We start from the raw sequence: 14,166 nt of genomic DNA, 5'->3' as shown, positions 1-14,166 counted from the left end.
GAACCACAAATATACATAAAAAAGAGAAGCTATGAGAATTCCCAAATACTGCAGACTTGTCTGCTGTGTTTTTGTTGCTGCAGCTGCAGTTACTCATCTACTGGACGCAGAGAACACAGTAAACAGAAAATCACAAAATATACATATCAAAAAGTAGCTATGAAAATCATTAGCGCCAGATAATCATTACCAATAACATAAACAGAAAACAAAAGCAAATGTTTCTTACTGAACATACAACAATTGAGACATGCAGAAAGTATACATATATTTGCAGTCTTCAGCTTAGCTTAGATCAGAGAAACACATTCAAATGTTCAATGGCATAAGGATCTACAACAAGAAGCACTCCTAGATGAAATGAGACCACCAAACCATTTATTTCTGGCTTCCTTATCTTTTCCAAAATCCAACCAGGAACGCAAAATGATATCACGGTTCACCAGCACCACCCGGATTTGCTTAGATTAGAAACCAGCCCATCCAGCTGGTTGGGCAGATGGCTGGTTCTCTGTGGTCTTTGACCGACCAATGCTCTGAGAACTATTTCCTTCAGTAATTGGTTTCGATCTCTGGCTGTTGGCAGCAGGGATAGCTGTGAAACTCTCTGTTCCAAAACCCCATGAGTCAAAACCAGAAGTCGATTGAGCAGTGTGCTTGTTAAGGTGACCGTTTCTAGTTCTAACAGATTGGGCCGTGTTCTGCTGCTGTGGCTTAGGATCCTCGGCAAAAGCCTGCCAAGATTTCGATTCTGGACTTGGGGTACCCCACTCAGACTTCAGTTCCCAAATTGTTCCTTCAATCTTCTCTCTCTGCAGCTTTAAGCAAAACACTATCAGGATGTGGACAAAACAAAAGAATATAAAATAATATTATTATATATACAAAATGAAAACCATACCGGAGGCGTCGCAAACGATTCATTTCCAGGAGAGGTTTGATTAATTGCAGCATCTTTATTTGGTGAAGGCAATCTAGCAGCAAGAGCTTGCTTGAGCTCCTGAATCTCCTGCCTCTGAGATCGGCAAATGGCAGACAGCTTCTCAAATTTGGAAGTGATTTCAGCCTTCTCCAAGTTGGTTTGTTTCAACTGCCCTTTCAGCCTTTCTACTTCATTCTGTAATGCCTCTTCCTTTTCTGATTTGTTACTACTAATTGCAGAGTTCAGCTTATTGGTATCAAATTCAGTAACAAAAGAGTTAAAAGCCTCATCTTGAAAAGTAGCTGTGCTCTCAGTTTTCAATGTTTTTGGCCTCTCAATGCGAGTATCTGTATCTTTCTGGAAAAAGTTCATTTTGATATCTTTGGAAGGCCCATCCTCAGGCTTGTGAGATTTACCATGCACATTTCTTCGTATGGCATGATTCTGTATATTTTCCTCTTCCACAGTGCTAGGGTTCACGGGATGGTTATCAGATTGACTCCTACTATGTCCTGATGTACTATAGATACTTGGTTCTTCATAAAATTTAGATCTGCTCTGGTCTTCAGCAACAATTGAGTCCTTTGCATGTTGAGTAGACCAGAAAGCGCCAAGCACCCCCCCACCTCCACTCACAGCAGGAGTAGTTGATGGCTGTGATATATTTCTGGTTGGGTCTACAGATGAAGGTGGAGGTGGTGGACTTCTTTGAGGCATTGGAGGAGACCTATTCATAGGCTTTGACATACCTGCTAAATTGTGATAAAAAATTATAAAAAGCACTTATCAACATATCAAAATTCTATTTTTAAAGTTCATTTAGGCTCACAACTGATTCTGAAGGTCAAATTCGAAAGTTAACAAGGAAAAAAGACTATGTTAACATGCTCAGTGCTGCAGCTTATAAGCACCTATAGAAAATTGTCCTTACCTTCATTTGCAACAGCAGATTGCGTTTCAGGTGGCCTATCAGGCAATGACTTCTGTAACCCAACAGGTAACTGCTCATTAACACGAAACCACACCTGTCGCCATGGGAAGAAAATCCCAACATCAGTGAGCAAAATGTTAGAATCTCTGCACATTACAATGGCATGGACATAGCATTCTAAAACTAACCTAAGTTCATGGAGATGAATGGCCAATCAAGCAAAGCGCTTGCCTGCGTGATGTCTGGTCTGTCATCCGGTGAAGCTTGAAGCATGTCTCTAATTAGATCTGTAACAGAGGAGCTGTATTTAGGTGACTCTGGTATGCGATAGTTCCCGTTTAAGATTTGTAATTTTGATTCCCCATCAAACGCATTTTTGAAGTAGCATATCCGGAAGAGGAGACATCCAAGAGCCTACAAATATTGACACGTCAAGTTCGATTCCCACAAGCAGCTTTAATGGTACATATTTTTAAAGTTGCACTGAATTATGGGGTCCAATTGACTTACCCATATGTCAACCTTCTCATTTATTAACTCTCTTCGAAACAGATCCCACATCTAATATAATAAGAGCAAGATAGGAATCAAATACTATTACCATTAGATATTAGAAATTCAAAATTAGCACAAGCTTTCACTAAACCTCAGGAGCTCTATAGGCAGGTGTTGTGTGCTTCCTGATATTATCTTCTTCAATTCCCATCTCTTCAAGCTTCTCAAAACGCTTATGATTGGTTGACGTGCTACCAAAATCACACAACTTCCACAATCCATCAGAGCCCAGAAGAAGATTCTCAGCCTTCAAGTCTCTGGAGAGGGAAAAAAAAACAATGAATAAGAAGAATATACCAAAATATGGAGAGGAGATAGAGTTGGGGAAAAAAGTGTTTATCTTCACAACAGGAGAATTTCAACAAAAGAAAATTAGGGGTCACGTAATTAGTAAACATAAATCTTGAGATTGATAACAAACTGGATCCAAGTTAAAGCTAACATTACCTGTGAGCAATGGGTGGAGACTGAGAATGCATGGCAAAGACTGCATTGCACACATCTCTAAAGATTGTTAAAACCTGTTTCTCCTCAAAATATCCAGCACCTCTGTTCTCCAACACATTAACCAAGGACTTATCACAGCATTCCATCACAAGAAGAGCTTCCTTTGTCCTACCCAGATCTAAGATCGTGTGCGCATAGAGTGTGACCACATTGGGATGTCCTTTGAGTGATTTCATCACCGAAATTTCCTTCATTGCTGATTCCAACGACTCTTCGTCGTTGCATATCATATGCTTCATAGCATACTGCTTTGACATATGTATAGCATCACGAGCTGAGTACACGCAAGAGAATCCCCCCTCAGCAATGACATTCCGGACATGAATTTTAAGATTGCCAACATCAATAGAGCGACCTTCAAGACCAGTCGGCTCCTTTTGCATAAATGGTTTGAACCTCCACATAATTGTAACCGTTTGGACCAAAATTCACTGCATACGTAACAGAAGCCACATAGAAGCCCAAATGCGTCATAAAAATTCCAACTTTTTTTCTTTGATAAAAGTATTATATTAACAAGAAGCATAAGAAAAATTCATTTTCCACATCAAAAGTGCATACAAAATAAATAAAAACTTGAACTATGCGTTAAGTTCAACCTGAACATTAAATGTCCCATTAATTTCAAATGAATTGGATAGCTTTCACTGCAATGATGATATCATCTACACAAATCTAGCACTAAAAGTAGAAGACCAAATGAGCTGCAAGATTCAATAAAATTCAATTGGGTGGAAAGAAATTCAATGGGTGGAAATTCAACATTAGATCTAACGATAAAGAACTTAAAGAAGATAAGAATCAATTATACAAGACATAAAAAATGGATCTGAAAGAATCCCATATCAAAACTCAAATACCCACGATCTACAAACTTTATAAACCGAAATTTATTCACAGAAAAAGAAACAATAAACAATAAAAATAGTGACCCAGAAAATGTACCTGGTGAAATAGAATGGATAAAGAAACAAAATTAGAATTTTTTTCTTTTAAAACAAGTAACGGAACCGAGTTTCTTGCTTGCTTAAGATCTGAGTTTTTGCTTCTGTTTTACGTGATTTTGTTTTCGATTTGATCTGTACAGACCGGACCAAAAAGCTAAAACCTATTTTATGAGTATTAAAAATAAAATACTAGTGGGGACTTTCGGTGGGAAATGGGGAACGTGAATTACCCGCTTCCGCTTGGTCACTCCCAATCTCACCGCACCTTCGTTTTGAGTACGTGTCGCTTGCTCATTGGTTTATTTTTTTTAATTTTATTTATTTATTTGCAATGTGCGGGTAAATAACTCAATCTAATCCCACTTGATCCCAAAAAAAAAAAAAATTCCGAGTTTAGGTCAGATCGAATTACTTGCCTAATCCGACCGGGTGATATTTGACTAATTGACTTAATCCAATCGAATCATGATCAAATTGGGTTAAACCCTAAATTGATCAAGTTGGGTTGGCACACAAAAAAAAAATCCAAAATTAAAATGAACTTAACGCGCACAAATAGATTGCACACAGCACAAGCACGATAGTCGACACAGCAACATAACAAGCTCACCACTAAAGTAGCGTTTACATTTTAGATTGAAGTGGAAATCTTGAGGAGTGGGAATCCTAGAATTTGGAGTGTGGAGTGGGAGTGAGAGTAGGTTGTTTACTTACATTAGAATTGGAGAATGGAATTGAAATCAGAATCCAATTTATGTGTTTACATTGTCTTGAATTGAGAGTAAATAGTTTTAAATTATAATTTTACCCTTATTTAAAAAATTATAATTTGTAATTAAAAATTAATAAAAAAATATATTTAAAAAATAAAATAAATATTTTGTTATATTTGTAAATTAATAATAATTATTAATATTCTTAATTATGTAAATCATAATTTTTTAATTAATTTTAATTTAAATTATGTGAATAAAAATTATTAATGATAGCAACACAAATGAAACATTATTATTGATAATATAGTACAAAATTAATATTTTCTTAAAATAAAATATTTATTATTATTAATTAAATAATTAATTCATATTTATTAAAATTAATGTTTAATAATATTATTTTAATGAATTTAATTTATAATATAATATAATATTATTATTTAAATAAATATAATATTTATTTTTATTTTATTAAATTTAATAAAATAAATATGTTTATAATTATTATTTTTAATAAATATGATATTATTTATTATATTAAATATTATTTATTTATTTTAATTATAAGGGTAAAAAGGGAAGAGGGGGAGTGGGATTCCCACTCCCACCAAAATTAGGTGGGACTCACGGAGTAGGAATCCACACTCCACACTCCACACTCCACACTCCACACTCTTACTCCAAAAAATAAACACAGCATAAATAGCACACTCAGCAGCAGCCGGCAACCACCGGCTCACCAGTGCAACTACGAGATACCAAGTAGATGCAATCTGCTGCACCTAAACAGTTACTACAACTTGCTTCCATCTCAACCAGCAGCCATCATCGCCAAGTTCTTTCAAGTTACTTTTTTCATGGTACATTATTATATCATATTTATAATTATTTTCAAATTTATTTAAATTTAATAATTTTTTATGCTTAATAATACAATCCAACAACAACAAGAAGTAGTTTATCCATGATTTTAGTTAGAATTAGTAATATAGTGGGCATGAACATTGAGATTAGAGATCATGATTTTTTAAAAAATTTTAATTTCAATAAAAATCAAACATTTCAAACACAAAACATGATCCACCCGATTCGATTGGAAATCAAACTTGAATTTTTTATTTGTCTGATCCGATTATATTATTATTAAATTGAATAAGATTATAGTTTTAGATTAGGCTTGGATAATTTTTTTCAACTCAATTGATCAAAAACCCAATCGAATTGATCCTAACCTAATTTTGCCCACTCTTAATTTTTGTTTTCCCATTTTACGGTGCAACCACTATTTAACAAAAAATGATGAAGCTATTTTAATTTAAATTCTGACACATTTCGAGTCAAATACAATGATACTAAAAATTAAAATAACATTTAATGATATCAATTCATTTATTATTGGATTGCATGAAGTCAATGATGTAAAATTTGTATCAAAATCTTATTTTTTTCCTTTAATTCTCTTTATTAGGTACCATGCTCTCTATCTTGATGTGATATTTATTTATTAGGTATAAAAAAAACTTTATAAGTTATAAATTTATAATCTGATAAATAAGTAGCACATAGCAATTATGGAATTTAGATCTAGCTAAATTACTCATAAGTCAATCAAATGATAACTTGAAAAGTAATTCAAGTCAATTATAAGGTGAGGTGTGGAAACATATGATGTGCAATTGGTTTAGTTTATATATATATATATAAACTGATATATTATAATCAAAAATTGATCGAGACTCTCTTTAATTATTCTATTATATCAAAGCCCAAAGTTATGCCCTCATTTAATAAAAAGATATTTATTCTACCCTAAACGATGGAGAAACAAATAAACCTCTATCTAATTTTATTTAGAAGGGAATGAAAACCCAACAAGTTAGAACTAAATTCCTTGAGTGCATGGGTTGCCAACGCGCTACGAGCCGTGCTTGGTTTAGTTTAAAAGATTTATTTTCCCTTCACAGTCAAAACTTGTGAGGTTAAATAAAATTCCATTTTCTTCATAATTGGTATTAGAAATGGGCCAATAGGCCGAATAGATCTGGACTCAATCTGAGCCCAGGAACAACCAGTGACCCAAGTTCGACCTTTACCAGCCCGCCCCCATAAAGAGAGAGAGCTTCCACCACATTGCATCGCAGACCAACAGTCGAGAATTAAAATAAAACCCTGGTCGCTTATCTTCTTTCTTCTCACGAAGCTAGCCGTGCAAGGACGTCGCCACTGCACCCCACTGCTACTGCCGTTCGAAGCTCCGTTGCTCCTCCAAGGCGCCATCCGCGATTTTATTCGTGAGTTTCCTTTTTCCTTCTTTTTTTGGGATTAAAAAAATTATATATGACGGCTTAGTTGGTTCAGTGCGTTGCTACGTTTTCTTCTGGAGACAAAATTCTAGAATTTAATTTATGACTTACAGTTATGGAATTTATGTGACTGCATTTTTATTATCTTTAAACACAATGAGTGACTTGTGCAAAACTTTGACTAAGCTAACACAGCTCAGGAATAATGGAGTTCCAAGAAGGGCCTACTTCAACAAACCAAAACCCAAAAGCCAAAGAAGCAGCCATATGCCAAGAGTGCAAATACAAGGTGTCAAAGTACAAGTGCCCGGGTTGCTCTATTCGCACGTGTAGCCTTGCATGCGTCAAAGCTCACAAGCAACGAACAGGCTGCTCTGGCAACCGCAATGTCACCCAGTTCGTTCCTCTCTCTCAATTCAACGATAACATCCTTCTTTCAGGTACATGTTTTCACCGTTATTTTATCAATTTCATTGGCTTTTGTTCCCTCTTTTATTTGTTCAAGGCTGAAGATTCCTAGCCCTTGATGAATTTTTCTTTTTCTTTTTAAACTGTGATTTCGATTCCCTTTTCCTTATTGCTTAAAAACTTTATGTGATTTTTTATTTGGATCAGGATATGCACAGGTCTTTCTGTAGATTATTTCCTTAAAATTTGTGTCATTGGTTTTTACCCTTTTCATGGGTGATGGACTGTAATATGCTTGATAATGTTTGTTATCTTTTAAGAAATTCTAATAACTTTCTATTCTGTGAAAATTTCTCTCCTTAGATTATAATTTGCTTGAGGAAATGAAAAGAGTCTCTGAATCTGCCCGGAGATTGCGGGGTAAATTGTGTGGGTATTCTTACTTTAAGCTACCAAACTATCTTCGAAGTCTTAGGAGTGCTGCTGCAAGCCGGAAGACAAAACTGCTATTTCTGCCTAGTGGAATGACAAAGAGGGAAAAGAATCAATCCCGATATGACCAAAGGTGAGTGTAATTTGTTCGATATATAAGGTTGTGCCTATGAAGAGACATCCAGTCTCTGTTGAATTTATGGTTAGCTACTACATTATATTTTGTTAAATATGATGTACATTTGCAATCGTTAGCTTCTGCTAAGAAATCATTGCCTGAAGTTCGTGGTTGAATATTCATGTTTAATCCTTGTGTTCTCTGCATTTGTTACTCCTTTTTAGTGTTCAAAGTCCTTTATTTTGTTATTAAAAATTAGAACAATATTAATGTGCTTATGTTGTTTCTCAAGTGTGGATGTAAATGAAATGTAAATTCTAAGAAGCCATTATTTGGAGCTAGTTACTCATTCCGATTAGGAGCTAATCAAATCTTTTTTATGATTTGTTTCAGGAGGAAATTCATCTCATGGACAATTGAGTGGAGGTTCCACTCAACAGATGTTGTTTTATTCGACCATGGGTGAGTCTTCCTACTATCTCCTGTTCTGGGAAACTATTTTGTTATGTTATTTTTCTTTCTCTTTGAACTACCTGTTTGGTTTCATGCTTGAGTGCAATATCCTTAAAGAACTGCTTCCCCTAAGTGCTGTTGCAGAGTGCCAGAAGATAGGAGCCTTTGCTCTGTAATTGAGAATCATCTAAAACCAGGTCCTTGGAGTCATCAGCTAAGGCAATTCTGTGAGGAGCAGCTGGACCAAATCAAATTTTTTATTTGCAAGTTTCCTAAGGTTTTCATTTCTCCCTTTATTTTATATTTCCTGGTTGTACCCATTGGAGTTGTGTTTGTTCACAGATAGTGATGGTGCCAAAATCCCCTCCAACCCAATTCATTCTTGAACCTTTTGTACTGGATGTTTCCTGTTTATACAAGATCTACCATTCATAATTTTGCTGTTAATGCAGGGGCCCAAGTCACCTTTCAAGGAGTTGGACATAAAGGCTCCAATAAGACAGCAATTATCCAATGTAGTTATATTGGAATACCCTGTTATTCATGTTTTCCTTCCTTCACCCAGCTATGATTTTGAGATTGTTAAGGATTCACCTGTTCCTCATAAATGCCTGCTCAAGGATCCTGTTAGCAATGATCGTGAAAGCCCAAAAGGTGTACCCTTCAGGGAGGAGGAAATAGAAGAAGACATTAGTACTTCAGATCCTATGGTTTTTGATCTTATGAAGAATCCAAATACAAATCCAGTGTCCCAAATGCCCAATGAAAATGGAATTTCTAGGAAATTTTCAAATAACTTGGATACACCTTTGTTGTCAAAAGTGGGAGCAGATAACAGTTCAGAGTCTAGCCTTAAGACCGAGGAACAAGGAGTTTTTAAGGAAATTGACTTTGATTTTGATCAAGGATTAATAGATGTATACTCAGACATCATTGCTGAAATAAATCCTGATGACTTTCTTGATTTGGATGGGATATTTGCTAAGGAAGAAAATGTAGAAGAAATAGAAGCTCTTAGAAATTCCAGGGGAGATTACTTAGCAAAGGAGGAATTGGAGGAAGGGGAGATTGCTGAATAGCTTATCGGCATTGCTTTCCTCTAAAATAATAGAAAAAGATGGAGTTTGAAAGGAACGTCTCTCCTAAGTCTTCTGCTTGCTTCTTGGACCCAAATTGTTTGTGTGCATAGGACTTTGACTGTGGCTGTGAAGCAAACTTCTTGATCTGTTGTTGGCATGACTGATGAAGCAGCTCATGCTTTCCTAAATATCTAGCAGAAAGCTATCAAATGCATGCACCACATGTTATCCCAAATGTGGTGTTTAAGAATGAGATAGCTGTCTCTAATTAAGATGTTTTAAGCAAATTCTATAAATTATTGGTTGGTATAGAATTTCTTAGTTGCCAGTGCAAATGAGAGGTTGTGGGCATTTTGTAATGCTTCTGCCAACAGGATGATGAGTTTCTGGCATGGTTGTTTTTTCTGTTGAGTTGCTCCCCTAAGTGCTGTTGCAGAGTGCCCGAAAATAGGAAACTTTTGCATTATTCAATATTTATATACACGACAAAATAGTTAATTGTAAATTCGGTATTGTATTATTTTAATTCTAGCACCATCATTGTTTTGTTGTTTGAAGTAAACAAAGACCTAAATTTCTGTAGACTCGCGTTGAAGAGAAAATAGTGTAACATTCATATTGGCACACTACGCCCTGAAGGAACCGGCAAGGTGCTAAGTTCTTTTATACAAATATTTGTGCTATTTACACACAGAAACCTGTGATATAGCAGAACTGCCAATTCTGATCTAGGGTTACAGAAAATGGGTATGACTTGAAACATCAAACTGCAAATGCAAAAGAGCATGGCGGTGAGGGGACTTCAAGAATGCTTTGTAGCATTAGTGCAACAACCCTCAGTGATGGCCTCAATGGTGGCTTTTCTTTTACAAACTATATTGCAATCATTACAAACTATATTCCAGTAACCCTTTGCTATAACATTCTTAATGCCAGTGTTATTATTGTTGCATTCTCCATCTCAACTTCCACACATCTGCAACTAATGATCTCCAACAGCATAACTCCAAAGCTATAAACATCTACCTTCACTGTTACTGGCATGTTCCTGAACCACTCTGGCGGTAAATACCCTTTAGTTTCCCTCATCCCTGTAAGGGTTTGTGTTTGGTTGATCATCAAAAGCTTCGCAAGTCCAAAATCGGAAGTTTCGACTGTAAAATAACCATGCAAGAGGCTTTAGGTCACAGTGGATAATCTGTGTGCTACATTCTACATGCAAGTGCACGAGTCCTCCAGCAATCCCTGATGCAGTCTTGCATTCTTTGTTGCCAGGTAGGCCGTAGACATTCGGAGAGGAGGCTCGATATAGAGCGATTGTGCATAAACTTATACACTAGAAGTCGACATTCTTGTTCAATGTGGTATCCAAGCAAGCAAACCAGATTCTTATGGTGAGCTTGACCAATTACATTTCACTTACTTTTAAAATTCGCATTCACCTACATGCACCACCTTGTCTAATTTCTTGACACCAATGTTAGTTTTGTCACCAGGTGCTAATACCCCTGTGTAAACGGTGCTAAAAGAACCCCCGCACGGCTTCTTCAAGCTGTATATATGTGAAAAACTGCCGAAAACTCTATTTTCATACTGGGAGGGGATCTATAGTAGTTTTCTTTGTACGTGGAGAAGATAACCACTGAAAGTCTGAAATTGTGGCCATGGAAATTAAAAATGAAAATTGCGGGGGAACGTGCGAGGCCTGGGAGGATTATTATACTTGGCTTCCGCATACAATAGGTTTGGGGGGATGCAGAGAAGAGCTATTTGACTTAAGCTGCTTGAAAAAAAAAAAAAACTTTTTCTATTCATGCCACTTCTGTCCAATCTCCCATTTGAAGTGGCATTTTCTTCTTCCAAAGCCTTCCAATTCCCTTGTCATACATGGCGTCCTGGAGAACCACAACCACACAATTACCATCAAGGAAGCAAGATGCTTTACATTCTGTTTCATTTGCAGGCAGTGGCAATTCATAAACACTGTCCAGGCCGATCTGAATATTTCATTCATTTCACTGAAATCAAGATGATCCTCACCAAAGAGACAAAGACAGATCGTTCCTCGTCACATTCTTGCTAATAGTCGATTTTGCGGCCGCTATTTTGATTATTCAAGTCCAAGTAAGAAAATCCGGGGGCCTCCCATCTTGGCCAACTTCACATACGCTATTACATAACTATCAAGTCTTTGCTTTATACATATTAGCTGTAGAGATGAAGGTGCGCACCCGGAAGAATCTACCCGGAAAATGAGATTTTGACGCCAAACTTAAATTGCGTATTTGAAATCCCAACCCCAATGGAGTCGTTATTGCAAACTTACAATTTTAAGTGAATACATAGAAGCAGGAAAGCAAAAAATATTCTTAATTTTCAAGGAACCGTTATTTCCTCAAATTGATAATTTCCACATGCAAACTTAAAGACAATTTAACTTAAAGGAATTAACTCAATGGTTTTTTGTTGCGGGGTTGCTCTTCCTGATCTTTTTGCCAGTCTGCTGTCGTACAACATTACAATGGATTATGGTCTCTTCGTCGCGTCTGTGACTGTGACATGATGCCTGTTGGCTCACATATCGCAAATATAAAGCCAGCAACAGCGCAATAACCTGAAAATGATCACAAGGTCACATATGTGTAGTTAGATTAATCATATCTTTCGCCAAAAGAAATTTTTTTCTGATAATTAATATGATGTATGTTACCTCCAAAGTAAGAGTAGCAAGAGCAATCCATCGGACGAATCTCCAGTTCCGGTCCAAAAATTGATAGGTTGAATGTAAATTACCAGTTCTATCGCTTGGAAAATCCTGTACACATAGTTATATTAAAGGTTTCAAAAATCTTGTTCAGCAGGCAGAAAGACATAAATGAAAAAGCAATATAATATAATAGCAGCTAGAAATATTATTACCTTGTTAGAGTTATGACCCAACAACACCAACGCAGAAGTTAGTAGTTGTGCCAGGACCAGGACAACCAAGAGAAGAGAATACTAATTATTATTCTTAAGGAATTTATCGATTCAGAAAGCCAGAAATCTGAAAACGAGATATGTACATATTGAAATTGACGATGGAAAATGATAGACGAACATTCTCAAATAGTTGAGGATACAAAACAGAGACAACAAGGGCTCCTCGCTACAATTCCTACGCACCCGAGACAGGAAATAAGAAAAAGGAGTGCACCCATTGCTAGTATAAGGTATATATACCTGAATATGTAGATTTGCAAAATGTAACACAGCATTATAACTTTTTGATGCATTTATAAATTACATAATCACATGGGAAGTATCCATTTACCATGCCGAAGGAAGCTTATCGGACAGCCATTTTGATGCATCGAACGCGAGCAATACTCGAGCAGGAATCTCATATTTTGGTTTCCAAAGGTGTAGTTTTGTCAAAGATTGTTTCCACCTGAATAAACAAAAGAATCCATACAGCAGTGTGGTTAGGCTAATTATGATGAAGATGGAGTTGATGAGCTTAAGAAGCAGCTCTGCGTATGAACTCTGTTTTGCCATTTTCAATGATATCGAAAATGGAAGCACGCATATATGAAACTAGCAGTACTAAAGGCCAGCTCAAGTTAAGGAATTTTTTTTTTTTTTGGGGGGAGCCAAATATGGACAATTTTTGTGGCCATTAGGTGTACAGTAATGATATGATTAGAAAATTAGCCTGATAGTTTATGCTTAACTTGATGCATCACAGGAAAAGCAAGGCTTTACATAGAAAGTAAATAATGAATATTTTTAATTAGGGAAAAAAAGGCAATCCTACACATTTGAGTTTCGCTGGCTCCGGCTGAATATGTTTCGACAAACCAAATTCTTGGCTATAAGCAATGATGGGAGTGGAGCAATTTCTAGGGTTAAATTAAATCTGGCAAGCAAATGTACACTAGCTGACACACACAACTGATTAATGTTACGCTGATGTTCCCTCTCTATTTTTAGTTCTGACTTGGGCTGCAAGGCAAGCAATTATTAATTTTTTGCTCGACACGTTATCAATTTGAAAATAAATCTTGTATGGGAACATTATTACGGAAATGAATATGCACTTTATTAAATTTGTTCATACACGAGATAAACTACATGTTAGAATATTATTGGAGATAAGGAGAGAAAGATCAAGAAAGAACAAGACTTGATATTATGGTTTAAAGTAAAATAATTGACAGGAAAAGAAAAAGAAAATAAAAAAGTTTAGTCACTCTAGCTTTCCCTTTCCGGGAAATTTTTTATATAAATAGATTGAACATTAAAAGCCATGGTTATGAAATTGTGATTTTAAAAATCATAGTTAAGTTTTATATGAAATTATTCACAATTCAAAGAAAATTTACGCAATCATATACAAGACGTATTGATTCTTATAATAAAAAATAAGTTTGTTGGATCAAAACTTTGATATTGGATAGAACATACAACAATTAATTTAATTGTGGCCGTAATATGATATATAATGATTTATATACTAGTGTTTATGAGAAAATAAGACATAATTGTCTTTTTTTTTAAAATTAATAAGGTTATAATAGGTATTTAAAAAATGTGTCGTGCCTTATTTAATAAGTTACTTATAAAAGTAACCACCTACTTACTTTTAGAATTTACTATCAAAATATAGAAAATTATAAAATAAGCGGTTTCTACAAAATTTACCAAACACTAATTTTTTCAAAAATTATAAAATACGCAACTTATTAAGTTTCAACCTCAATCTCCAATGAGACCTTAGATATGTTGCTTTTTTATTTCTAATCTGATCTGATTT

At 35.5% G+C, this 14,166-nt stretch overlaps 3 protein-coding genes across 7 annotated transcripts; 1 reads left to right on the top strand and 2 right to left on the bottom strand.

The window, feature by feature from the left end:
* Positions 1-119: 119 nt before the first annotated feature.
* LOC102627569 (uncharacterized) lies at positions 120-4,045 on the bottom strand. 3 transcript variants are annotated; one of them, XM_006482758.4, is made up of 8 exons: positions 3,861-4,045; positions 2,856-3,346; positions 2,500-2,665; positions 2,364-2,414; positions 2,085-2,267; positions 1,854-1,947; positions 902-1,674; positions 120-818 (listed from the first exon to the last, which is right to left on the bottom strand). In XM_006482758.4, exons 2-8 carry the CDS (start codon positions 3,317-3,319, stop codon positions 468-470), a joined length of 2,082 nt encoding a protein of 693 aa, XP_006482821.1. In that variant the 5' UTR covers positions 3,320-3,346; positions 3,861-4,045; the 3' UTR covers positions 120-467. The 3 variants fall into 3 exon arrangements, with proteins under 3 accessions (XP_006482821.1, XP_006482824.1, XP_006482823.1); XM_006482761.4 differs by having other exon boundaries at positions 120-812; XM_006482760.4 differs by having other exon boundaries at positions 902-1,671; positions 3,861-4,044.
* Positions 4,046-6,701: 2,656 nt separating this feature from the next.
* On the top strand, positions 6,702-9,953 carry LOC102628447 (uncharacterized). 3 transcript variants are annotated; one of them, XM_006482762.3, is made up of 6 exons: positions 6,702-6,869; positions 7,077-7,321; positions 7,653-7,854; positions 8,233-8,301; positions 8,437-8,569; positions 8,745-9,953. In XM_006482762.3, the coding sequence occupies exons 2-6, from the start codon at positions 7,087-7,089 to the stop codon at positions 9,369-9,371; spliced, it is 1,266 nt and encodes a 421-aa protein (XP_006482825.1). In that variant the 5' UTR covers positions 6,702-6,869; positions 7,077-7,086; the 3' UTR covers positions 9,372-9,953. The 3 variants fall into 3 exon arrangements, with proteins under 3 accessions (XP_006482825.1, XP_006482826.1, XP_006482827.1); XM_006482763.3 differs by having other exon boundaries at positions 6,703-6,869; positions 7,068-7,321; XM_006482764.3 differs by having other exon boundaries at positions 6,704-6,869; positions 7,082-7,321.
* A 158-nt stretch (positions 9,954-10,111) lies between these two features.
* Positions 10,112-12,584, bottom strand: LOC127901926 (tobamovirus multiplication protein 2A-like). The gene is made up of 4 exons (XM_052440141.1): positions 12,494-12,584; positions 12,291-12,371; positions 12,082-12,186; positions 10,112-11,985 (listed from the first exon to the last, which is right to left on the bottom strand). Exons 1-4 carry the CDS (start codon positions 12,569-12,571, stop codon positions 11,824-11,826), a joined length of 426 nt encoding a protein of 141 aa, XP_052296101.1. The 5' UTR covers positions 12,572-12,584; the 3' UTR covers positions 10,112-11,823.
* Positions 12,585-14,166: the final 1,582 nt, after the last annotated feature.

This window comes from Citrus sinensis, chromosome 4, assembly GCF_022201045.2.
Source record: "Citrus sinensis cultivar Valencia sweet orange chromosome 4, DVS_A1.0, whole genome shotgun sequence".
In the NCBI taxonomy this organism is placed as follows: Eukaryota; Viridiplantae; Streptophyta; class Magnoliopsida; order Sapindales; family Rutaceae; genus Citrus; species Citrus sinensis.
The sequence above is the reverse complement of the archived record's forward strand: the minus strand, read 5'-3'. Positions and strand labels throughout refer to the sequence as shown.

Coding starts and splice junctions, on each gene's coding strand:
- LOC127901926 (XM_052440141.1), bottom strand. CDS start 12,571: ATGGGTGCACTCCTTTTTCTTATTTCCTGTCTCGGGTGCGTAGGAATT. Junction 12,187..12,290: donor TGGGTCATAACTCTAACAAG/GTAATAATATTT, acceptor CTATGTGTACAG/GATTTTCCAAGCGATAGAAC. Junction 11,986..12,081: donor TTGCTACTCTTACTTTGGAG/GTAACATACATC, acceptor GATCATTTTCAG/GTTATTGCGCTGTTGCTGGC.
- LOC102628447 (XM_006482762.3), top strand. CDS start 7,087: ATGGAGTTCCAAGAAGGGCCTACTTCAACAAACCAAAACCCAAAAGCC. Junction 7,322..7,652: donor CGATAACATCCTTCTTTCAG/GTACATGTTTTC, acceptor TTCTCTCCTTAG/ATTATAATTTGCTTGAGGAA. Junction 8,570..8,744: donor TTATTTGCAAGTTTCCTAAG/GTTTTCATTTCT, acceptor CTGTTAATGCAG/GGGCCCAAGTCACCTTTCAA.
- LOC102627569 (XM_006482758.4), bottom strand. CDS start 3,319: ATGTGGAGGTTCAAACCATTTATGCAAAAGGAGCCGACTGGTCTTGAA. Junction 2,268..2,363: donor ATGAGAAGGTTGACATATGG/GTAAGTCAATTG, acceptor CAATATTTGTAG/GCTCTTGGATGTCTCCTCTT. Junction 1,675..1,853: donor ATCTGCTGTTGCAAATGAAG/GTAAGGACAATT, acceptor ATCACAATTTAG/CAGGTATGTCAAAGCCTATG.